The sequence below is a fragment of the Schistocerca nitens genome, chromosome 2 (genome assembly GCF_023898315.1).
Source record: "Schistocerca nitens isolate TAMUIC-IGC-003100 chromosome 2, iqSchNite1.1, whole genome shotgun sequence".
Lineage (NCBI taxonomy): Eukaryota > Metazoa > Arthropoda > Insecta > Orthoptera > Acrididae > Schistocerca > Schistocerca nitens.
This window is the reverse complement of record NC_064615.1, coordinates 342,970,529-342,997,072: the sequence shown is the minus strand read 5'-3', so window position 1 is coordinate 342,997,072 and position 26,544 is coordinate 342,970,529. Positions and strand designations below refer to the sequence as shown.

The 26,544-nt window shown below is 38.6% G+C and overlaps 1 protein-coding gene across 2 annotated transcripts in view; it reads left to right on the top strand.

The window, feature by feature from the left end:
- The window catches only part of LOC126236148 (CSC1-like protein 2), a 208,804-nt gene that overhangs the window by 162,691 nt on the left and 19,569 nt on the right, over positions 1 to 26,544 (top strand). For both annotated transcript variants that reach the window (XM_049945233.1, XM_049945232.1), the window contains exons 10-12: positions 7,521 to 7,780; positions 12,752 to 12,902; positions 16,857 to 17,050. In XM_049945233.1, the coding sequence (XP_049801190.1) occupies positions 7,521 to 7,780; positions 12,752 to 12,902; positions 16,857 to 17,050 (605 nt within the window). The remainder of the gene's footprint in view (positions 1 to 7,520; positions 7,781 to 12,751; positions 12,903 to 16,856; positions 17,051 to 26,544) is intronic.

Genomic DNA, 26,544 nt, shown 5'->3' with positions numbered 1-26,544 from the left:
GTGGGGCAAGTTCAGGGAAGCATGATTGCAAGTGTGTGCTGAGTGTGCTGCTGGTGGCGATAATGCTATGCGTATCTTAAGTAGCAGTTGTTAGCTGGCTGCCTGGCAAATGTACTTTGGTGGCAAAGAAATGACAGTACTGAACAGTGCAGTTAAACCCCTGAAACTTTCATACATAACAATATTATGGAAGGAAAGTTGCTACACACCATATAGCAGAAATGTTGAGTCGTAGATAGGCACAACAAAAAGATTGTCACAAATAAGCTTTCAGTCACCAAGGCCTTCTTCAAAAACAGACACGTATGCATGCACGCTCTCGTGCAGACACATAAACACTGCTCTCCCACGCCACTACTCTCTCTCTCTCTCTCTCTCTCTCTCTCTCTCTCTCTCTCTCTCTCTCTCTCTCTCTCTGACAGCTGAAGCCACACTCTTATTTGTGACAATGTTTTTGTTGCCCCTATCTGCGACTCAGCCTCTTTGCTATATGGTGAGTAGCAACTTTCCTTCTATAACGATGTTACATTCCATCCTGTATTTTCCATTGCTTTAAACTTTCATACATATTCAATAAGTGGAGCAACCTCGCTGTCCTCTTCCTCAGACCTGGATCTGATATTGGAGCTGACCAAAATAGCCATCCCTTCAATCAGTTCTTGTAGCAGTCCTGCCTGAATCCATGTCTTCTCAACTACCTTCTTGGTATAGTTCACTAATAGAGACCAGTCCTGTGGGGTAATATTTGCAATGGCTTCTTTCATCAGCATTTGAGTCTCACTGAGCATAAACTTCATGCTGCTTCTTGCCACATCACCTTCCAACTGCGCGTGCGCGCGCTCACACACACACACACACACACACACACACACACACACACACACACACACACACACACATATTCAGATCAGGAAACCTGATCACACTATGCTCTTTAGTGTTGACCAGATCGTCGACCTGGTAGTGCGGGGACTTTGGTTTGTACAGCATTAAAAGTTCTATTAAGTCCACCTTATTCATGCTAAGTTCAACTTTATTTTCTTTGTACACAGAGCAAAATATCCTCTTTCCTCCATTGCATTGTTGGAGCTCAATCCATCACAGAGGAGTGGCACGACACATTGTCCACTACACCTGCAGAGTTTGGAGGAATATTTTGGAGCAGAACATTAGAAAGACACTCTGTGAGAACGGTGGTGGTCATTTTCTCATCATGCTTCCCGGAATAGAACAGCAATATAAAAGTCGAATGAAGCTGTGGACAGAACCAGTGTGAAGGACAGTTATCATTCTGCCCTAGCCTAACAGTGCTTCCATCATTCCTCATGTTATGCAGTCCATCCACTCCTTTGTCAGTGTGCAACACATATTAAACCCATGTTTCATCCAGCCACACAATGTCTTTGAATGAAGTACTCCTCACACAACGCAGATGCCAGTATTGCCAGGCCACTGTGTCACTTCTCTCGATGATAAATGTTGGAGACAAAAACTTTTTGTGTTGGAAACCAAGCTCACGAGGACAGTTTTGAAGTGACGACCTAATCCCAGTGAACAGCTCTGCTTCTTTGAGCCTGAAAATGTTTCTTTAACAAAGGGTATTCCTTGCATTGATAATGAGCAAACACATGTCTGTGCATTACATCCTGCTGGAATGTGGCTATCTTGGTTACCATCTGTCATAACTTCTTTTCTTACTCAGAGCTTCTAGTAAAGAACAAGCTGGTGTTGCTGCATCATTTGCCTTTTCCCTTTCTTTCTTTCTTTCTCTTTCCTAATTTTCAGCACTGTAGATTGGTGAATGTTAAGTGCAGCAGCTCTTTCTCCACTACTCTTGGAATATCTAAAAATCAGACCTGCACTCGGAGTGCACACATTTGTGGCCTTATCCTCAGATCCAAATTTGCCTACCAGCACTCAATATATTCACAGTTGGTGTTCTTGGGTGATCTTTCATTGCAGATGTTCTGTTCAGACATGCTGCGCTATTGTTATTAATGCAGAGCCAACACAGAACACTCCTTCACAACACCTGATGACTCCAGAACACTTAAACACCAAAAAATACTACACAATGAGAGCTGATTTGAGTGCTCTCCAAACTGTGTATGCCATGTAATTATTACTAAAAAAAAAAAAAATGTATGCAACATCATTTCTCTGCAAGAGTAGAGGAAAGTGGTGTCAGTCTACTTGTTACTGGAGTGTCTAAGAGTAAATGAAAATGAAGATTTGGTCACTAATGAAGTCTGTGTCAAGATGAAGCAGTCCTTCTACTTTCATTGGTCTCACAGTCAAGGCAATGTTTGGGAGGGTGACATATTTAAATTCTGTATACTTGTGTGTGTGTGTGTGTGTGTGTGTGTGTGTGTGTGTGTGTGTGAGAGAGTGCGGGGGGGGGGGGGGGGGGGATGTGGTGTGTCCTTTGTACTATAAAGTGATAAGTTTTAAATTATAGAGTTATATTTCCTCTGCAAATTATCAGGGATACAATATTATATATACTCATGACTGCAACTTTTTAGATGTGATCAGGCAGTTACATTTTTCTGAGCAACTATTTTAATCCTCATACATTTATTTTTCTTGATTTTAAAACAGAAATTAAATGCTCAGACTAGGAGTTAGTTATTTTTTTAGTTCGATATGGATAAATGCACAGGTCAGCAATTCAATTTTTTGTAGTTGGATGTGGAGGCTAGGTTGTATGGCTACCAGGTTACAGATCCAATGTCTCAGGTTTGATCCCAGCCAGTCCTAGGGTTTTCTGTCATGTTTTACTTCCTTTGTTAATGTGAAAAATGGTGCATTGTGCCTTGTAGCCCATATTAAACTGTTGGTCCCTCTATAACTGGCAGTGTCAGTCAGCTCGAAGGTTGGAGGAATGCAACAGCATGCCACTCCTTACATGACCGTGGCTAGTAAAGCACTGTGGCATTCAAACCAACCTTAAGTTTGATGACAGTTTTACTTCTTATGAATGTTAGATGGAATGAGAATGTGAATAACTTAGAGACCCAGACGGTAATGAACGCAGAAATTTACAAGTGTAGCATTTAACGGTGTTTGTAAGAGTTTAATAATAATAATAATAATAATAATAATAATAATAATGGAGGCCCGGGAAAAGAATAGGCCTCCGGTATGTTCTGCCAGTCGTAAAAGGCGACGAAAAGAACAAACCACTAATAGGGCTAACCCCCCTTTTAGTGTGATTACTTGGTTCAGGACAGAACTAAAGAAGCCTCGGACAAGCGCCGTCATGGTCGGGGACGGCGCTTGAACCCTATGCCCGCCCACAATGGTAATGACACTGCTAGCCAACTGGAAAATGATTTAAATCCAAATAGAGGTGTTTTGCAGGATATGCTTCCTGCAACCACCCTAGAAGGAAAACAAAGACAGAGGATGAGATGGTCAGATGAAGTTAATCGACACCTCATGTTCTGTTATTACCAAGCAACAAACCTAGGAACCAACACAACTGGATACAGATCACAAGTATACACAACATTTATTACCAGATACCCAGAATTAAAATTTTTAACAGAACAACGTCTAGCTGATCAGATTCGTGTAATAATAAAAAATAACAGGATACCCCAGTCAGAATTAGAAAACATCAAACAACAAGTACAACAAATACTGGAACAAAATAATGTGCAATTAGAAGAAGAAGAAGAAAATACAGTAATGGACTCAAACATCCCAGAGCAAACAAACAAAGAACAACACGCATCAATTAAACAATCAGAGGAAAGTGAAATTTTAAGACAGCCACCAGCACAAGCACAAATAGAACACGAAGTGACACACATGTTAGATATAGAAGAAAAATTTCAGTTGACATATATAGAATACAAAGACACAAATACAGACATTAGACCATTCTTGCATAGACCACCAAATAGCCCACAAGTCGAAACAACAATAAAAACTATAAACACAATCATACACAACAAAATAAATGAATACACAACTATGGAAGAGTTACAACTACTGGTTTATGTAGGAGCACTCACTACACTAAATATACACACTAGGCAGATATCAGAACCAACCAACACACAGAAGAAACCCACAAAACCAGCATGGCAACACAGGCTACAGATCAGAATAGAAAAACTGAGAAAAGACATCGGACAGTTAACACAATTTATAAGAAATGAAATATCAGACAAAAAACGAAAAAGGTTAGGTAAAATCTCACAACAAGAAGCAATAGAGCAATTAGATGAAAAGAAGCAAAAATTACAAGCTTTGGCGAAACGACTTAGAAGATACAAAAAAAGTGAAAATAGAAGGAAACAAAACCAAACATTCAACACAAACCAAAAGAAATTTTACCAAACAATAGATAACACACACATAAAAATAGACAATCCACCAAACATAAGAGACATGGAACACTTCTGGAGCAGCATATGGTCAAACCCGGTACAACATAACAGGCATGCACGGTGGATACAAGCAGAAACAGATACATACAAGATGATACCACAAATGCCTGAAGTGATAATTTTGCAACATGAAGTCACCCGAGCAATTAATTCTACGCACAATTGGAAAGCCCCTGGAAATGATAAAATAGCAAATTTCTGGCTAAAGAAGTTCACCTCAACACATTCACATCTAACTAAATTATTTAACAGTTACATTGCAGACCCATACATATTCCCTGATACACTTACACATGGAATAACTTATCTGAAACCTAAAGATCAAGCAGACACAGCAAACCCAGCTAAATATCGCCCCATAACATGCCTACCAACAATCTACAAAATATTAACTTCAGTCATTACACAGAAATTAATGACACATACAACACAGAACAAAATTATAAATGAAGAACAAAAAGGCTGCTGCAAAGGAGCGCGAGGATGTAAAGAGCAACTGATAATAGATGCAGAGGTGACATATCAAGCTAAAACTAAACAAAGGTCTCTACACTACGCATACATTGATTACCAAAAAGCTTTTGATAGTGTACCCCACTCATGGTTACTACAAATATTGGAAATATACAAAGTAGATCCTAAATTGATACAGTTCCTAAACATAGTAATGAAAAACTGGAAAACCACACTTAATATCCAAACAAATTCAGATAATATCACATCACAGCCAATACAGATTAAGTGTGGAATATACCAAGGAGACTCATTAAGTCCTTTCTGGTTCTGCCTTGCTCTGAACCCACTATCCAACATGCTAAATAATACAAATTATGGATACAATATTACTGGAACATACCCACACAAAATCACACATTTGCTATACATGGATGATCTAAAACTACTGGCAGCAACAAATCAACAACTCAACCAATTACTAAAGATAACAGAAGTATTCAGCAATGATATAAGTATGGCGTTTGGAACAGACAAATGTAAGAAAAATAGCATAGTCAAGGGAAAACACACTAAACAAGAACATTACATATTGGATAACCACAGCGACTGCATAGAAGCGATGGAAAAAACGGATGCCTATAAATATCTAGGATACAGACAAAAAATAGGAATAGATAATACAAATATTAAAGAAGAACTAAAAGAAAAATATAGACAAAGACTAACAAAAATACTGAAAACAGAATTGACAGCAAGAAACAAGACCAAAGCTATAAATACTTATGCCATACCAATATTGACCTACTCATTTGGAGTAGTGAAATGGAGTAACACAGACCTAGAAGCACTCAATACACTTACACGATCACAATGCCATAAATATAGAATACATCACATACATTCAGCAACAGAAAGATTCACATTAAGCAGAAAGGAAGGAGGAAGGGGATTTATCGATATAAAAAACCTACATTATGGACAGGTAGACAATTTAAGAAAATTCTTTATAGAACGAGCAGAAACTAGCAAAATACACAAAGCAATCACTCATATAAATACATCGGCTACACCACTACAATTTCATAACCACCTCTACAACCCTTTAGATCACATAACATCAACAGATACGAAGAAAGTAAATTGGAAAAAGCAAACACTACATGGCAAGCACCCGTATCATCTAACACAGCCACACATCGATCAAGACGCATCCAACACATGGCTAAGAAAAGGCAATATATACAGTGAGACAGAAGGATTCATGATTGCAATACAGGATCAAACAATAAACACCAGGTATTACAGCAAGCATATTATTAAAGATCCCAATACCACAACAGATAAATGCAGACTTTGTAAACAACAAATAGAAACAGTAGATCACATCACAAGCGGATGTACAATACTAGCAAATACAGAATACCCCAGAAGACATGACAATGTCGCAAAAATAATACATCAACAGCTTGCCTTACAACATAAACTTTTAAAACAACAAGTTCCTACATACAAGTATGCACCACAAAATGTACTGGAGAATGATGAATACAAATTATACTGGAACAGAACCATTATAACAGATAAAACAACGCCACATAACAAACCTGACATCATACTCACCAATAAAAAGAAGAAATTAACACAACTAATCGAAATATCCATACCCAATACAACAAATATACAAAAGAAAACAGGAGAAAAAATTGAAAAATACATCCAACTGGCTGAGGAAGTCAAAGACATGTGGCATCAGGATAAAGTTGACATCATACCAATTATACTATCAACTACAGGAGTCATACCACACAATATCCACCAGTACATCAATGCAATAGAGCTACATCCAAACGTATATATACAACTACAGAAATCAGTAATTATTGATACATGTTCAATTACCCGAAAGTTCCTAAATGCAATATAACACATACCATACAGTTAAAAGGAAGTGACGCCTGATCAAGGTCCGCGTCACTTTTCATTTTTAACCAGACTTAACGTCTGAGAAAGTAAAGAATAATAATAATAATGTTCCTGAGCAACTGTGTTTAAACGCTTTGTCAACATCATTCCTCATTCCAGTGGGCTTGCATAGGCAGCTCAATAAGTGAATGTTGTACAACTACATCATTGATTTATTATTATTTCTGCTTCAGAACACGTCTTGTAGCAGCAAAATCTTAGTTTCTATAACTATTTGTTCAGTTTTTTTATGGCTTCCAAGCCATTCCCTTTCATTTTGCCTTTACTTACTCATGGAAGAAGGAATTTAAATCCTGTAAACGTTTCCCAAACTTTCTGATGTCATGTGCTGTACTTATATATTATATATAATTAGATACTAAGATTACCATATCGTCTTAATATACACCAAATTAAATGCACAAAATACCCTTGCCGTACTAGATACTTTTTGTGAAACATCTTCCTGTTAGCATTCACTCTGAAAGACCACACATTTATTTATGTCATTAATTGTTGTTTCGTGTCTGAAATTATCTGTTTAGGGCTAAATTTGTAGTAACATATGTTTACATATCCAGCTTTTTGTGGCATTTGTAGCAGTTCTCTCTTCACCGTTCCACTATTTTAAGTTAATTTATTTTGTTGTAACTTAACAAGTTATGGGAACATTTTTGTATTCGCATGTGTAACTGTCTACAGGTTGACGCACTGGAGTACTACACTGAAGAAGAGGCGAATTTAAGGGAAAAAGTAGATACAGAACGCAATGCAGCACTGAGAAGACCTGTCGGAGTAGCATTTGTCACACTGGCATCCACAGATGCTGCTCAGAAGGTCTTTGAAGAACACAAAGCTACATTACAGTGTGCTAGCAATCCTCCTCATTCAACTCTAAGCAAGCAACTGAGAATCAGCGAGTGGAGAGTTCAGTTCACGCCATCACCAAAAGATATTTTCTGGTATTCCTGAAATCTCTCTCTTTCTCTATGCTAGAACATCAGTCATATTTTGTGTTTTAGTCGTGGCATTCAAAACTTGTTGCTTATTTTGGAAGTGTCATCTTCCCAAATTGTCAATGGATGATTCCAAATTATGTTTATTTGTGCTGGAGTTGTCATTGCCATCATGACAAATTAGCAATACTTTTGACAGTTTCGTTTATTTGTTAAAATTCATTTTAGAATGTGTGTGTGTGTGTGTGTGTGTGTGTGTGTGTGTGTGTGCACACAGGGGGAAGGGGGGAGAGAGAGAGAGAGAGAGAGAGAGAGAGAGAGAGAGAGAGAGAGAGAGAGAGACTACACTACTGGCCATTAAAATTGCTACACCAAGAAGAAATGCAGATGATAAACAGGTATTCATTGGACAAATATATTATACTAGAACTGACATGTGATTCCGTTTTCATGCAATTTTGGTGCATAGATCCTGAGAAATCAGTACCCAGAACAAACACCTCTGGTCATAATAACGGCATTCATACGCCTGGGCATTGAGTCAAACAGAGCTTGGATGGCGTGTACAGGTACAGCTGCCCATGCAGCTTCAACATGATACCACCGTTCATCAAGAGTAGTGACTGGCGTATTGTGACGAGCCAGTTGCTCGGCCACCATTGACCAGACGTTTTCAATTGGTGAGACATCTGGAGAATGTGCTGGCCAGGGCAGCAGTCGAACACTTTCTGTATCCAGAAAGGCCCGTACAGGACCTGCAACATGCGGTCGTGCATTATCCTGCTGAAGTGTAGGGTTTCGCAGGGATCGAATGAAGGGTAGAGCCACGGGTCGTAACACATCTGAAATGTAACGTCCACTGTTCAAAGTGCCGTCAATGCGAACAAGAGGTGACCGAGACGTGTAACCAATGGCACCGCATACCATCACGCCGGGTAGTACGCCAGTATGCGTTCACCGCGATGTCGCCAAACACGGATGCGACCATCATGATGCTGTAAACAGAACCTGGATTCATCCGAAAAAAATGTTTTGCCTGAGTACACCATCGTAGGCACTCCTGTCTGTGATGCAGTGTCAAGGATAATCACAGCCATGGTCCCTGAGCTGATAGTCCATGCTGCTGCATACGTCATCGAACTGTTTGTGCAGATGGTTGTTGTCTTGCAAACGTCCCCATCTGTTGACTCAGGGATCGAGACGTGGATCCACAATCCGTTACAGCCATGCGAATGAGATGCCTGTCATCTCGACTGCTAGTGATACGAGGCCATTGGGATCCAGCACAGTGTTCTGTATTACCCTCCTAAACCCACCGATTCCAAATTCTGCTAACAGTGATTGGATGTCAACCAATGCAAGCAGCAATGTCGCGATACGATAAACCACAATCGCGATAGGCTACAATCGGACCTTTATCAAAGTCGGCAACATTATGGTACGCATTCCTCCTCCTTACATGAGGCATCACAACGTTTCACCAGGCAACGCCGGTCAACTGCTGTTTGTGTATGAGAAATTGGTTGGAAACTTTCCTCATGTCAGTACGTTGTAGGTGTCGCCACTGGTGCCAACCTTGTGTGAATGCTCTGAAAAGCTAATCATTTGCATATCACAGCATCATCTTCCTGTCGGTTAAATTTCGTGTCTGTAGTAAGTCATCTTCATGGTGTAGCAATTTTAATGCCCAGTAGTGTACATGTATTTTATTAAACATTGTAAATTAATTATGTTTCTGTTTGTCCCTGATACGTTCTCTCTTACTCACTGTCAGTGTTTTTTAAAATGTTTCCTGCCTAAATTAAATTCCTTGCACTTGGGTTAATAAACATGTATTTTTTGCATTACCAAGACACTTCAATTTTCTAAATACTCACCCGGTGCATGATATTGAATACAAGAACACAAATACAGGCCCCATTGTGCCACAGTAATTAATTAATATTCATGCTACAAGAGCAATACTTCAGATTCTTAAGTATAAATGAAACAGTTTAGCAGTAAAGTTTCTTCTAAACTTTACCCAACATGCGGATGCTACCGCCGATTCCACACAACTTTGCTGGTACAATACTCATGCTGAATGTGTGGAAAAAAAGTTCTTACAGGCAGATTAATGAGCTAGAATCTCAGTTAGGATGTTAAAGATAGATGGCTGCTTAAATGGCTTCTTCTGTATGTTTGATACCAAACTCAGAATGAGAAAATATAAATTATTGACTTATTTAAAGTCAATAATTTACATTTTAACATTTTGAGATAGCTCTGGAGCCCACAGTTCCAGACCATTATATCTTAAATGCCAAAAAGACATTGCAGAGTTGTTCTCTTATGTACTGTGGTGAAGACCGTATACATGTCCAGGGCTTACTTTTATTAACTGCAGTCTCCATGCAAGGTTTCACAGTAATTAAGAAGCTAAAGTTGTCAATAAATGCATTATAGCAGTTTGATTTCTAATTGTACCTTGTTATTGGTTATCATTGTTTGTACTCGTATAATGCTTTTAGCCACCTCTTCTTATTTGTACCAAATAACTGCAGGTATCAATCTCAACAATGTAAGAAAAGACATGTCAGGTTGCAGACAGGCACAATTAAGACACTCGCATATAGCTTTCAGCCTTAGCCTTCATCAGTAAAAGTCTCACACATGCACCGTTTACACACGCGTTCGTGTGTGTGCGTGTGTGCATGCTTGTTTTACTGATGAAGGGTGTAGCTAAAAGCTATATGTGTGCGTCCTTTTAATTGCGTCTTCTTATTTGTAACAACTTTTGTTTCTACATATCTATTAAATCCAAAGTCATTTGTATCTGTGTCACAAATCTTAATATTTGTCTTACATTGCCATTTTTTCCTTGCTGTGGATCAGTCCACTGTCAGCTTGAGTACTCATGCATGTCTTTGCAGATCTCTTATTGATGATGTTGTCCCTTCGTTTGAAAACCTCCAAGTTGGAACCAAGTGCACATGAATGATTGCAAGAAGTTTTTCAGTTTTTTGTAAAATTGTGTATACGTGAAGGCATAAAATTTTGTTTAAATGATAACATGACGAGTTGTGCAAATAGGCAGTTTTCAAAGAAAACATAAAAATGACTGTAATGAAACATAACGGTATTTGATTTTTTTCCCCAGTACTTAATCAAAAATATTGTTAATCTGTAGGCGACAGTTAACTTGCATTGGTTTTATGACTTGTTCTAGATAATAGTAATTACTTCTCACAATTTGTTACCAAATGTTTTGAATTTAATTGAAATATTTTGTCGGGATAGCAAAAAGCTGAACTTAATAGGAAACGTTTGCTCTAGCCACAACATGAGTTGTCAGTGCCAGTAGTTCCAGGCCAAAGATACCATTTGGAGAACAATACCAGTCAACAAACTGTGGAAGTCATCTGCAATGTAGTTTTGATTATTCATCATATTCTACAGGGAAATGTCAAGGTTAAGACTTCATACAAACATTAATAGAACAGAGTTCAATAACAAGTATGTTTTGATAATGATGACAGTCGGATAGTGGTCCATTTGCAATCGCATTATCCCTGTACTCAGTTTACACTTTTATAATAATGTTTCTGATGAATATTTTGTATTAGCCTTACTCTTGTTCTTTACAAGCCAAGCTGTTCTAAGTAACTGTTATTAAGTGCTGAAATTAGAACATAGATATGTAATGTAGATTAATGTGATTCATTGTCCAGTAAATGTAATTTAAATGATTGGTGTATCTTCATCTTCAACATAATAAATTATACGTATATTATGTTCAACATGACACCATAAACCACTAAAAGGAAAGAAATAGAAATGTAGGGTTGTCCACGGGATGGATGCCGAGAAATAGGTGGGTGCTGAGACAGAGAGCAAAGGTACCAAGGAGCACGTGTATTATGTGCATAACTTGATATCGGCAAGTCCAAAAATAGACCTAACAATTCCATGACGCAAGCATATTTGTCGCATGTAATAACAAGAAAGGCTAACGAGTAAGGCTTCGAATACACCAATAAAATGCAATGAACAGATTGAGCCTGGCATCAGTGCAGCATCTTCTTAAGTCATGTCCATGGTGGTGCTAGCTTGGACTGGTTGGCATTCACAGCGATAGTGTGACATAACAAGAAACAGGAAACAAAATGGAAACTGGTCACAAAATAAAATTAGTTTTCCCTCAATCTACATATATAGTAAGAAACTAGAATCGTTGAATCTAAGGAACAAATTAACTGTCAAATGATAAATAATCCATAATACTTTATTTCTTAAAGTATCATACTATAATTAATGGAACTTGCAGCCTCAGTATGTAAATGTAATTATAATGTGAAGTTAATCAAGTGTCCTGACAGAAATTTTCAAAGAAAGTTATTGAAGATGTCTGTATGGTGAGTTAATATTCTTCAAAATAGGATCCTGCTGTATTCATGCACTTCTGCCAGTACTTTTCCCTGAAGTGGGGCTGGTGAGGCATCCTGTCAACATGCTTTTTTTCTTGTCTCATTTGTCCTGTATCAGTGTCTTTTTTTTGTGTGTGTGTGTTTCTTGTAAGCAACAACAAAAAAATAGTAAAACTCTAGCAGATTGTTCAGTGATACTATACTGCTTAACAGTTTGATGAATTTTGACTTTCAAGGACAGTACTACCACAATTTCTCTTCAGACACTATCAGTGCACTTCGAGCAGATGGCAGCAACTGAGTAGAATATCCTAAATTATGTGGGATTCCTCATTTTTTTGTTGCACTTAGACTGCCCCTCAATCTTTCTCATTGCCCAGATAATAAGTCCTGATATTTATTAGACTCGCCCTTTATAGCAAAAGTATAGTTCTCAGATTATGGCCAATGATAAACACAATTTTGTATGAAATAGCTAAAGCTAATCAAATTTAATGCCTGTGTAAAAATGTTGTGTGTAGTAAAGATTGGAAATGGTAACTAATTATTTCTTATTCTTTCTCATTTTCAGGGAAAATTTGTCAGTGCAATCAAACTATTGGTACATCAAGGCCACACTAGTAAATTTCTTCCTTTTCTTTGCACTGTTTTTCTTGACAACACCGGCGATTATGGTTAAAATGATGGAGACCTTCCACGTTTCAGATGAAATTGGCAAAATGGTAACAGTCAAACAGTTTCTCAATTTTTAAAGCTAGATGAGTACATATAAATGACGTAATGGAAAGCCCTTGATGAAATATAAATAATTCAAGAAGTAAAGGTAATAACTTACTATGTAGTTGACTCTTAGTTGTCTATAAGCACAGAAACACAGAAACAAAATTGAGAATGTAGCTAGCTTTACACATATAGTTAGACACCAGTATATTTGCAGTGCACTGGCACTGCAACTTGTGTAGGATGAGAGATTGTTTCATATAGAGTGGTGAGGGGAGCAGGGAGGTGAGGAACAGGAAGGAGGGTTGAAAAAGTTGGCTTACAGCTGGCAGGGAGAGGCAGCAGGAACACATGAAATGAATATGATATGGCCTGGATTGGGAAAGGAGGGGCTGCACAGTGCATAATGACATGGAGGAATAAATGGGGTGGGGGGGGGGGAGGGGGGAGACTGAACAGAGGAAGAGGAAGACTGAAAAGAAGAGCATGCGAGTGCAGGATGAGTTAATTCAGGGTCATGGGGCAGGGATAGATGGTGTGCAGTGTAGGAGCTAGCAGATATTAACACCAGGAGAATTACAGGATTGAAAAGAGGGGGGGGGGGTGGTTGGATACAGATGGCATGGGCCGTGAAGCAGCCATTGAAACCAAGCATGTTGTGCTCTGTACGTCTTCTGCCACTGGATGATCAGCTCTGCTCTTAAATAGAATATCTTGCAATAAGACACATCTTAACTTCCAGTGAAGGGAAAAATTCTGTTACCTGGCTATCTCAGCTTTAGATGACAGATGACACTTCATTCTAATATACGTTCTTGCATTTTCTATGCTGTATCAAGTTCTTTTTTGTGACAGTAGGAGGAAATGAGTTGATTTTTAAGGTCCTGTTTGCAGATTTATCTATTTATTTTGTAGTTGTCTGTAGATCTATATCTATGTGTATTTTATGCAAGCCAACTTATGTCGTTTGACAGAGGGTACATCCTTTGTGTACCATTGTCACTTCCTCCCTTTCCTCTTCCAGTTATGAATGCTTAGAGGGGAAAAATGAATGTTGGTGAGCCTCAGAGTGAGTTTAACACACTAATTTTATCTCCATGGTCTTTGCATGAGGTAGCCATAGGGGGAAACAATATATTGGTTGACTCTTCTAGGAATGTACACTCTCAGAACTGTAACAGTAAACCACACTGTGATACACCTCCATTTTCCACTAAATAAATGAACCCATAATGAAACTCACTGCTGTTTCTTGGATCTTCTTTAGTTCTTCTATAAATCCTATCTGGTGCAGATTCCAGACTGATGTGCAATGTTAAAATATTGGTCAAATGAGTGCTTTGAAAGCTACCTCCTTCCTCCATTGGTGGATTACACTTTATGAATCTTCCAATGAATTTGTTGAGCATCTGTCTTACCTGCAACCAGTTTTATGTAATCATCCCACTTTAAAATCCTCCATACACATACTCCTAGATATTTTGTGGATGTGACTGCTTTTGGTTATTCTGCAATCATGTAATAGTACAATAACAGATATTCTACCTATCCGTGTGCAATATATTTAATTTGTCAACTGCCCGTCCTTATACAAAGTGTTGATCCTCTGTAGGTCTTACTCCATTTTGCTACAATTTTCTAGTTTTGTGACTTTTCTTTATACAACAGTATCAATCACAAAAGATCGCATGGAACTTCTGTTGTTATCTGATAGATCATTTATATAAATAATGAAAAGTGATAGTCCTGTAACATTCCATTGGGATGCAACAAAGTTTCTTTTACATCTGAAAATCTCTCTCTATTGAAAATGACATGCTGTGTTCTGTTTGCTTGAAACACTTCAGTCCAGTCACAGAGTTGGTGTAATATTCTATATGCTCAGATCTTGTTTAGTAGACAGCAGTGTGGAAGAGTTTCAAATGCCTTCCAGTAGCCAAGCAACACAGCATCAACCTAGGCTCCAATAGCTACTGCTTACTGAGTCTTGTGGACAAACAGAGTGAGCTGAGTTTGGTATGATTATAGTCTTGGAAACCTATGTTATTTCCTACAGAGGAGTTTTACTATGTCCAGAAATATCATAATACATGTGCGTAATATTACGTTCCAATGTTCTACAAGTGGTGGACATCAGAGATACTGGCCTATAGTTTTGTACATACATTTGATGACCTCTCTCAAAAACTCTGCACCTCTCTAATTACTAGGAATGCTTTACTCCTACATGGACCTACAGTGTGTTCTTTAATAACTCTCTTTAAAGTCATGTTGGTATCCCATCAGGTCCAGAGGGCTTTCCTCTGTTGAGAGATTGCTGTTGTTTTCCTATCCCATGATAACTTACTTTGATGTTTGTTATTTTGATGCTCATGCAATAAATAAATGAGGAACTGCAACGTGATTTTGCTAATTGAAACAGTTTTGGAGCCCCCCCCCCCTCCCGGGGCTCATGGCTCTTTTGTTTGTGCTTGGCGACCATGGGGCCCCAAGCTATTGTAGCCCATTCTTCCTTCTGGGGCTGCGTTTCCTTCCCCCTACCCCTGCCTCCCCATCATGACTCATTCCCCACTGCCTCCTTCCTCTCAGTGTTCTTATGCTGACCTGGATATCTACCTGGTTTCTTGTATTCCTCCCAGTTTTGTTCCCTTTACCTTTTCTATTTCATCCTTCCTTTTTGGTGTTTCTGGTCCCCCTTTGAGGACTGACCTCCACTACTAAATTTTTCTGCCTGTAGAATGAACCAGTTGGGAAAGAACTTGCTCCCTAGCATCTCTGGTGTGGATTCCTTATTCCTTCCCCCCCCCCCCCCCCCACCTCCCGTCCTATCTCCGACTCCCCATTTCTCATTTCTACCCTCCTCCAACTCCCCATTCCTACCTACCTCCAACCTCCCATTCCTTCCCACCCCCACCCCCTAGGTCACCAGCCTGTGTAGCCAGTCAAGTGGTGGGGCTGTTATATATCCATCTGGCTGAGCCCTGTGACAGCACAGGGATCACACTTCTGACACCTGAGCTGTTTCTGGTTTGTGTAGTGTAAGGGGTGGGTGCAAAATTGAGTTCTTTCTAAAGAACTGAAATGCCTCCTCGTCTAATTGTTTGGACCGTAATACGGTTCTGAGACAAAAGTTTCAGTTCTGGGACTGTCATTAAACAGTCTACAGAGATTAGAGTAAGAGAACAGCTGATCAATCATGATAGTCGTTACATTGTTAGTTAGGCCAGGGGACCCACAAGTAGTCTGATTAAAAGGAGGAGTGAAATACCAACAATGAGCTGATGCAGTGGGAAGATGGAGCAACATCAGAGATGCCACTGGCTCATATCTGTGGGTACAGAGGACAGAGCAATGTGTTGATGGGAGTGGGTAGGAGAAGTCGGGGAGGGGGAGGGGGGGGGGATGCTAAGGGCAAACTAGAGAGATGGCAGCAGGTCAGAAGGAAAGGATAAGGATATAAGTGCTGTGCCAAACAGTTGGTTCATCTCCACACCTGATGATGCCAATGTGGTTAAGTGTTGAAATAGGGATCTGCAGTTGTTCACCCATTAACTATTTTGTTACTACCTTTCCTCAGTATTTCCCATGGTGCTGTTCTGCATTCCTAACTGTACTCTATGAATTGTGGTATGATAATTCTATTGTTTGTCAAATATGTGTATAAAAAGAAAACTAACTGTCCTCTTTGTTAAATACTATATTTCATACTTTGATTCAGTGATACTACATTATTCTTTGTCAGTTTCATGATTAAAATTGCAGTTCCCCTTAGAAACTATATAATACAGTACAGGAAAGGCTTCTTTTCCACTCTTCAGTGTGCTTTACATGTGATATTATATTCAGTCCTACCCACATGTAGTACTGTGGGATGAGTGAGTATAAAGAATTACACTGCTATGATGATGTTTTATACCAGTATATTTAAGTTTCATTGCATTTTTTCCATGTTGCAGAGCCCTGTTCTGTCGGAGTTCCTACCTACGCTTTTACTGTGGACAGCATCTGCTCTGTTACCGGTTATTGTTGCATATTCTGATCAATGGCTCTCTCACTGGACAAGATCTGAGCAGAACCACTCAATTATGCGCAAAACCTTTATCTTCTTGCTGTTCATGGTCCTCATTCTGCCTTCTCTGGGACTCACTAGGTAACTAATACTTTATTGCAAGTAATTCAGTTTGTTTCACCCGGCTCTAATTCTTCGGGTCAGTGGAAGTGATGACTGGCTGCTCAGCACCACCTATGTTTTGTTAATAGTGATCTATCCTATTGCACACACCATGCCTTTAAAGAAGTATATTTAAAATCTGTCAAAATTTTTCTTATTTTGCTTATGATGTCTGGATCACTGTTCACTGTGATCAGTCAGGTCCTCATATTCTCCTGTCAACTAAGAAGAGTTTAACATTATCAATATTCTTGGTGTTACTTTTGAATCAATACTGTTGGTGAAAGAGTCTTTGCTGTCGCTTCTCTTCTTACTTGGTATATGTTAGACCATAGTTCAGTAAATATGTTAAAATTTGCACTGTGTATTCCATACACTTTGGAACAAATGATGGTGTCGCCTGGGCTCAGAGGTCATTCTGGCGACTGGCAGAGGAGGTTGAGAAGGCCAGCCTTGCACGTGGAGTTTCAGCGAAGCTCACAATGTGCAGCATTGTGGTCCCTTAGTTGTGAGTCGAGTGGAAGGACTGAACCAAAGGCTTTGAAGGTTCTGTAACAAGCTAGGCTGTGACTTCGTGGTGCCATAGGGTTCATAACTGTAGGGTCCCCTTAAATAGGACGTGTGCACTACACATCAGAGGCTGCTACTCAGATAGCTGACAGTGTTTGGGTTGGACACAAGGGCTTTTTAGATTAAAGTGGCTCCATCCAATCCAGATAACGATAGCTGTATGAAACCCAGAAATATCAGTGTAAGATCAAAAGACTTGCCTCTCGTAGGTGAGAGTATTAAAATCCTAATGGTAAACTGCCAAAGCATTTGCAACAAAGTGCCAGAGTTTGAAGTGCTAATGAAGATCAGTGAGGTCACATAATACTAGGTACAGAAAGCTAGTTAAAACCTGAAATTGATAGCAGTGAGATTTTTGGGGAAGATTTAAGTGTGTATAGAAAGGATAGGCTTATTGGAAATTAAGGTGGTGTGTTTCACAATAGGCAGAAAACTCAAATCCACAGAGTTAGAAATTGAAGCTACATGTGAGATTGTTCGGGCAAGACTTGGTATCAGGTGTGGGCATAAAATGATGATTGGATTCTTCCATTACCCAGCAGATTTATCTCCTGATGTAACTGAAAACTTTAGAGAAACCTCAGTTCACTTGTACTTAACTTCCCCAATCATACTATAATCATCCAACAATAATTGGGAAAATTACAGTTTTGTTAGTGGTATGCACTATACGACATCCGGTGAAACTTTACTAAAAGCCTTCTCTGAAAAGTACCTAGGGCAGATAGCCTAGAACACCACTCACAATGGAAACCTATTGGATCTAATGACAACAAATAGACCTGATCTCTTTGAGGATGTCAACATCCAAACTGGTATGAGAGACCATGACATAGTTGTGGTAACAATGATTACCAAAGTACAAAGGACAACTAAAACGAGCAGAAAGATAGAAATGTTCAGTAAATTAGACAAAAAAATCAGAAATGTCGTCTCTCAGTGAGGATCTTGACACTTTCAGCACAGGGCAGGAGCTTGTAGACGAACTCTGGCGCAAGTTTAAGAGAGTAGTTGAACATGCACTGGATTGATATGTACCCAACAGAACAGTTCATAATGGGAGGGAACCTCCATGGTATAAAGTCACTGTAAAAAAAACTTGTAAAGAAACAGAGATTATTGCGTAATAGGTGTAAAATCAAGTGATCGTTCACAAAACCCAAAGAAATTCTGGTTGTATGTAAAGACTGTTAGTGGCACCGAAGTTAGTGTCCATCCTTCGTGAATTAGACAGGAACTGAGACAGAGGGTAGTAAAGCAAAAGCTGAAATGCTTCCTTTTACAAAGGAAAACTCAGGAGAATTGCCCCAATAAACCTTTGTGCCACTGAAAAGATGAATGAAATAAATATTAGTGTCAGTGGTGACACAGCTGAAATCATTAAAATTGAAAAAAACATCCAGGCCCTGATGGTTTCTATGTCAGATTCTATACTGAATTTGGAGCTCAGTTAGCTCCCTTTTCTAACTATAATCTATCGTAGAGCCCTTGAAAAAAAAACTGTGCCCAGTTCTTGGAAAAAGGCACAAACCACACCAGTGTACAGGAATGGTAGTAAAAGTGGTCCACAAAACTACCATCCAATGTTCTTGACGTGAGGTTGTTGTAGAATCTTAGAACACATTTTAAGCTCAAACATAATAGGATCCTGAACAGAATGACCACCTCAATGCCAACCAGCAGGGATGTAAAAAACATTGATCTTGTGAAACCCAACTAACACTTTTATCACATGACATACTGAAAGCTTTGAATCGAGGCAATCAGGTAGAGGCTGTATTTCTTGATTTCTGAAAAGCATTTGACTCAGTACCACACCTACACTTATTGTTAAAAGTATGATCATATGGGGTGTCAAGTGAAATTTGTGACTGGATTGAGAACTTTTTGATAGGGAGGACACTGCGTGTTATCTTGGATGGAGAGTCATCGTCAGATGTAGAAGTAACTTTTGATGTGCCTCAGGGAAGTGTGTTTGGACCCTTGCTGTTAATGTTGCTTATTAATGACCTTGCAGATAATATTAACAGTAAGGTGGTGCGGTTATCTATAATGAAGTACAATCTAAAGAAGCTGCATAAATGTTCAGTCAGGCCTTGATAAGATTTCAAAGTGGTGCAAAGATTGGCATCTTGATCTAAATGTTCAGAAGTGTATCAATTTGCACTTCACAAAATGAAGAAACGTAGTATCCTATGATTATAATATCAGTGAGTCACTCTTGGAATTGTCCAACTCGTACAAATAGCTGGCTGTAACACTTTGTAGGGATATGAAATGGAATGATCACATAGGTTCAGTCATGGGTAAAGCAGGTGGTAGACTTCAGTTTATAGGTAGAATATTGGGGAAGTGCAATCAATTTACAAAGGAGATTGCTTACAACTCATTCATGCAACCGGTTCTAGAATATTGCTCAAGTGTATGGGACCTGTATCAGATAGGACTAACAGCAGATATTGACTTATACAGAGAAGGGCAGCACAAATGGTCACACGTTTGTTTAATCCTTGGGAGTGTGTCACAGAGATACTGAAGGAACTGAACTGGAAGATCCTTGAAGATACATGTAGACTAGCCTGAGAAAATCTGTTTACAAAGTTTAAAGAAACAGTCTTAAATGATTACTCTAGGAGTAGACTATAAACCCTACATGTCACTCACATAGGGATCGTGAGGATAAGATTAGAACAGTTATGGTACACACAGTGGCATTCAAAGAACCATTCTTCCCATGCTCCATGTGTGAATGGAATGTGAAGAAACCCTAATAACTGGTACAATGGGACATACCCTCTGCCATGCACCTCATGGCAGTTTGTAGAGTATTTATGTAGATATTAAACACACACACACACACACACACACACACACACACACACACACACACACACACATTGTTTAAACGTTATGAAGATTATGAATTATTTGAGAAAACATTTTTAATAGAGGTGCACCTCCAAAGATATAGTTTTTTTATGCTACACAATAGTTTGTAACTCTCCTAATTCACTCATTCAGCTTTTTTTATGTATAATTACCTTAGATGTGCATTTTACTGGATATAAATGAGATGGTTGGGTACACACTGCTGTTTACAGTTATGTACCTGTTATAGACCATGCATCCTCTTTGGAATATTTAAGTCTGAAATGAGAAGCAGGAGCAGGCCACAACAGAATTATGCTGCATGGGATGCATGGTGTGAGACATGTAAAATACCCTCAAATGTCAAGAAGAAAATAATAATTCCTATTTCATCATTTTAAGATGTCATGGTTGCAAAATATTGACACAAATTATTTACAAGAGGCTGGGAAAATGGTAAAGCTGACATTGAGGAAGGTCAGCTTGGTTTCCAGAGAAATGCAGGAACACACAAAGCAATACTACATGTACAACTTATCTTAGAAGACAGCAGGGCTTACGTTTATATCATTTGTAGGTTTAGAGAAACAGGAATATTTACTGAAAAACACTCTTTGAAAATCCGAAGGTAGCAGCAATAAAATATTGGGAGATATTTGGTTATTTCCAAATTGTATAGAACCTAGACTGCAGTTAGGAGTCAGACAAGAAGAAAAGCTGTAGCCAGTTGAGGATGGGGAGAGAGAAGGTTGTAGCCTATCCTCAATGTTATTCAATCTTTACATTGAGCAAGTGGTATTAGGAAAAAAAAAGATGGGTAATTAAATTTCAGGATGAAGAAATAAACATTTTAAAGTTTACTGATGACATTGTAATCCTATCGGAGATGGCAAAAGACTTGGATGATAAATTCAGTGGCATGGATACTGTCTTGTGAAGAGGTTATTATATGAACATCAACAAAAGCAAAACAAGGGTGATAGAATATAGCTGAATTAAATCAGATGGTGCTGAGGGAATTAGATTAGGAAATGGTAGATGAGTAGTATTATTTGGGCAGCAGAAAAAAGTGGTGATGTTCAAAGCACAGAGGATATAAAATGTAGTCTGGAAATAGCAAGAAAAGCACTTTTGTAAAAGAGGTATTTAACTCTGAATGTGAATTTAAGCACTGGGAAGTCTCTTCTGAAGGTATTTGCATGGTGTACAGCTTTGTGTGGAAGACGAGAAACAGTTCAGACAAGGAGAGAGTAAAAGCTTCCAAAATCCAGTGCAACTGAACAATTTTGAACATTGGGTGGGATAATTAATGAGGTGGTATGAAGCCAAAATGGATGAAGAAGGAATTTATTGCACAGCTGTACTAAAAGAGGGGATTGGTAGGTAGGACACATCTTGAGGCACAAGGAGTTGTCAATTTGGTAATGTAAGGAGTGAAAATTATAGAGGTAGACTAAAACTTTGACAGTAAGCAGATTCATATAGATGCAGGTTGCAGTATAGCTTGTTCACAAAGAGATGAATGAAGGCTACCTAATTCTGTATCAACAGAAGGCACTAGACTTTGGTGCACTCATGTTTTGCATTTGGCCACTGCCAACCTCGGTAGTCTAATACAGAGCATTGTGTAAGAAGTCATTGCAAAGTGATTGTTATGTTGTGTTGTCACAAATGAATACCTATCTGATGAAACAACTTCTGGCCCATCGTGGGCAGTGTCCGATACTCCTTGGATAAGGGCAAGGGGTGGTACTTAATGGAGTAAAGCTAGAAAAAGAATTAGTGATGCCACTAAATGTTGCAAGCAGAAGAGCTGAAATAAATATGAGGTCTGTCCAAAAAAATGTGTTGCAGTGTCATTTGGCTGGCATGCCTGCACACTCCTGTGTTTAGTATGTAACTGCTGGAAGTTTCATTGTTGTATGTCTGTTGTTGTTCAGTGTTGTATTGAATAGAACATTGTGTTGCACAGTTTGTGAATTTTGAGATAGCAGAGTTAGAGGATCAGAGAGCGTGCATTAAATTTTAGATGAAACTCTAGAAAATCTTTACCGAGACAGATCAAATAATGCAGGAAGCCTACAGTGGTGAATGCTTAAGCCGTACTCGGTGTTACAAATGGCTCACACTGTTTAAAAATGTCTGGATGGAAGTTACAGATGACCCTTGTTCAGGACACTCTTTGATGTCTACTGATGATGCTCACATCAGGAATGTAAGCAAAATTGTGCATACCAGTCAAAGACTGACTGTTGGAGAGATTGCAGAAGAATGTAACATTTCAGGTGGAGCAAGCCACAAAATCATGACCTAGCATCTTGGAATGCATCATGTTGCTGCCAAGTTCGTCCCACGGCTCATGAATCAAGATCAGAAAGACCTTCACATTGGATTGCGCAAATGAGAATGAGATGTTTCTTAAGAGAACCATAACTGGTGATGATACTTGGGTCTACAGTTATGATGTTAAAATGAAGGTTCATTCTTCATAGTGAGTCAGGAAAGGTTCTCAAAGACCAAAAAAAAGGCTCATTAGGTCAGGTCAAATGTCAAAGCCGTGCTGATAATTTTCATTGACTTTGAAGGATTAGTTCATCATGTATTCTTGCCACAGGGACAAACTGTTAATCAATGGTACTATCGGGACATGTTGTGATGCCTGCAAGATAATGTGAGAAGGAAAAGGCCTGAAATGTGGTGAGACAATTCATGGCTCTTGCATTACAATAATGCACCCACACATTCATCTCTGTTGGTGCATGGCTATTGCACAAAAAACAAAATCACTTGTTGCAGACTTTTTGTTATTTCCAAAGTTGAAAACCCTGTTGAAAGGATAAAGATCTGCAGTGATGGATGAGAAAAAAACTCACAGATCTTGCTTCACACAATCTAGCAAGAGATGTACAAAGACTGCTTCTGGAAATGGAAAAGGTATTGGGGATGATCTATCAACTGCAGAGAAGAGTAATTCAAAAGAGGCTGTGCACAATAAGTAAAAGGTAAGCATAGAAAAATTTTGTGGACAAAGTTCTGGAATTTTTTAAACAGACCTCGTATTTGCTTCATCCTCTTTCTCAGCTGATAAGATGAACGGTGGCATAATAGGAGCAGACTTCAGCTTTTTGAGAAGAATTTGGAATTTTTGTGAAGATAATCCTGAGAAATTACCAAAAAGATCCAGAAAAAGCAGGGTAGGATTCACTTTTTGAAATCACATATGTGGTTGGGTTAGTCAGTCATTTACCATTGTGGCCCCCTGTTTACAAGTAATAAACAAATATTAATTTCTTGAGAGCCAAATGATGACTAAAGCTACAATAACAAAGTCCATTTTTTAATTCCTGCAATGAGTAGTAATAAAGATATTTTGCTGGTATGCTGAAGGTAGGTAGTGAGTCACATTGCAAAGCAGTTTCTTTTACATCTTTTAGAAATGACTGTTTTAATTATTTTTATGCAATTAATTATGGTTACATTGTGATATGGGTCCCCCAATCTTCTTCCAAAGGCAGGCATTGTGATAAACAATGCTCCATACCATGACAGACAAGTGGACAAACATGGTATAATATCAAAGTGAGAATGTTGTGGTCGCTGCAAAAGAGGCATGTTGCCAGCTATGAGAACATGTGCAAGCAGGGTCTGTTGTCTTTCATTCAAAAATATTGACCTGTGAAAAAGTTGCATGTGGTTGATGAAATGACGAGAAAAAGGCCATGTTGTTGTCTGCTTGCTGCCCTATAATTCTGAAATGCCATGAGCAAAAGTGAAAATCTAGTCAGGAAGCACAACATTTCATGGGATATGTCCAATGACAATTCATTTGATGTTGCCAGTGAATCCCTTCTGTTAATAACTGCTGATGACTGGGATGGGTATTGCAGGAAAGTCCTTCTATTGGAAGGAGGTTAGTGGAGGTTTGATGATGGTGTTGAACTCACAGTAGACAAATTCATTATTCATAGTGCTAAATCAGACTGTGGTGGTGGTGGAAAAATTATGTGCAGATGTATATAATGACACTTACTCTCAGTGATTTCTTTGTGCCTAAAATTCCGTATTACATATGTTAATAAATGTTTAAAATTTTAATCATTCTTTTTATCATGACAGTTTAAGTTTTCCTACTAGCTCTTTTAGATTTTGAATTGTCTATTAGAAGTGATAGAGAATTAGTAGCATCAAGCACCATTATTCAACATGAGAGTATTACTTGACACAGTCGCCAGCTGTATTTTCCCACTGACTTGGATCGACGCTGGCCTTGGTCTCTCTTGCAGACATCCTTGAAGTGAAGGTGCATTCTTCCTACTGGCCTCACATCCTCCCGAAGTTCTCCGTGCGGCACTTTATTCGCTATTCGCCCAGGATCCATGTGCCTGACATGTCCTAACCACCTTAGATGTCGGTAGCTCAGGAGTGCAGGAATGCTGGTTGTGCTTGCGAGCCGTAATACTTGATGGTAGCTGTTCAGTTGGGATTTGTGTTTAGCAAGAGTTGCCCATGTCTCACAGCTATACAAAAGGGTGCTGATAACACAAGCGTTATATACTTGCAATTTAGTTTTTAAAGTGAGTAGTCCATTCTTACATACCCTGTTTTTCAATCTACCCTTGACAGCTGACGCTTTTGCAATTCTGTTGGTAATCTCAGTGTCCACAGACAAGTTGCTGCATGTTGTAGATCCCAAGTAGGTAAAACACTACTTCAACATGTTACAATTTACCGTACATTGAAACACGTTAAAGGTGGTGTTTCCGGTGTTATCCAAACCACATTATGCAGTTACACAAAATCTTATGGTAACATTTCAATGTACAATTAGATATTTTTTTAAATGCACATCATCCTTTCAATGGAATGTGAAATAATTGGTAAATTGTAGAATTAAAAAGTTCCAGTATTAGTCTAAAAATAACAGAAATTTTATATTTTCATTCTTTCCATTCAATCTTGTAGATAGCACATTTTAATTGCAGCTAAAATAATACACACATCCAATTCTCTCTGCTTTCACTAAAAGCATTTAATGATCTCAGGAACTATTGTAAACAGAAATTGTCTTCTTTTGATACTTAGCACTTAGATAAGATTAAGAAATGTACTTCTTACAGAGAAATATTGATGTAGTACTTCCATAATCTAAATCTGAAATTTAGATTTATTCATAATGATCTTATCAAAAGCCCAAGAAAAGGCAGCTAACGTCCAAGGGAGCAGGTAGGAGGGCCACCATGTGACATGCTGCCAGTGTGAAAAATTTTCTTGAACTGGCAGTGTATATAAGATGGACTAACTTGGAGAGCTGCATCAAACCAGTCTTTGGACTGAAGACCACAACAAAAACAACAGTAATTTCATATCTCTAGGCTGTACTTAAATTTGTAACTTTGTGTAGGAGTATGTAAAAGAACTATTCCCCAAGTTTAAAGAATAATTGAGAAAGCATTGTATAGATACGTACCTAGTAGAATAGTTGATGAGGGAGAGACCCTGCAAGTTATAAAGTATCTGTAAAGAAACTTCTAAAGGAACAGTAACTACTACAAATTATGTTTAAAACAAAGCATAGGGCTACACGTAGAGAAATGCTAAAGGAAATCCATTTGCCCTCCAGAAATGCAATGCCTGAAACCTTCAGTGACTACTGTAGCAGCATCTTATGAAAATCTCTTGCACACAACCGAAATAATTTCTGATCATACAAAATAGCTGTCAACAGCAGCAAAGTTAACTTCTGGACACTCTTGGATGACACAGGAACTGAAATTGATGCTAACAGAACAAAGGCACAATTGTTGAACACTTCATTTCAAATTCTGCTTTAGAAGGGAAAATTCAGGTGTACTGCCCCAGTTTAATTCTCCAGTCAGTGCAGAGGTGCGCCCACGCATTCCCAACTCTACTATACTCTCAACCTCTACAACTCTCATCATGCCTCTGTCAGCCCTAAAGTATGTGAGCAAGACCATGTTTAATGTGTTATAGTGTACGTTATGTGCAGAGAAATTTTTAACTGTGGCATATCAGTT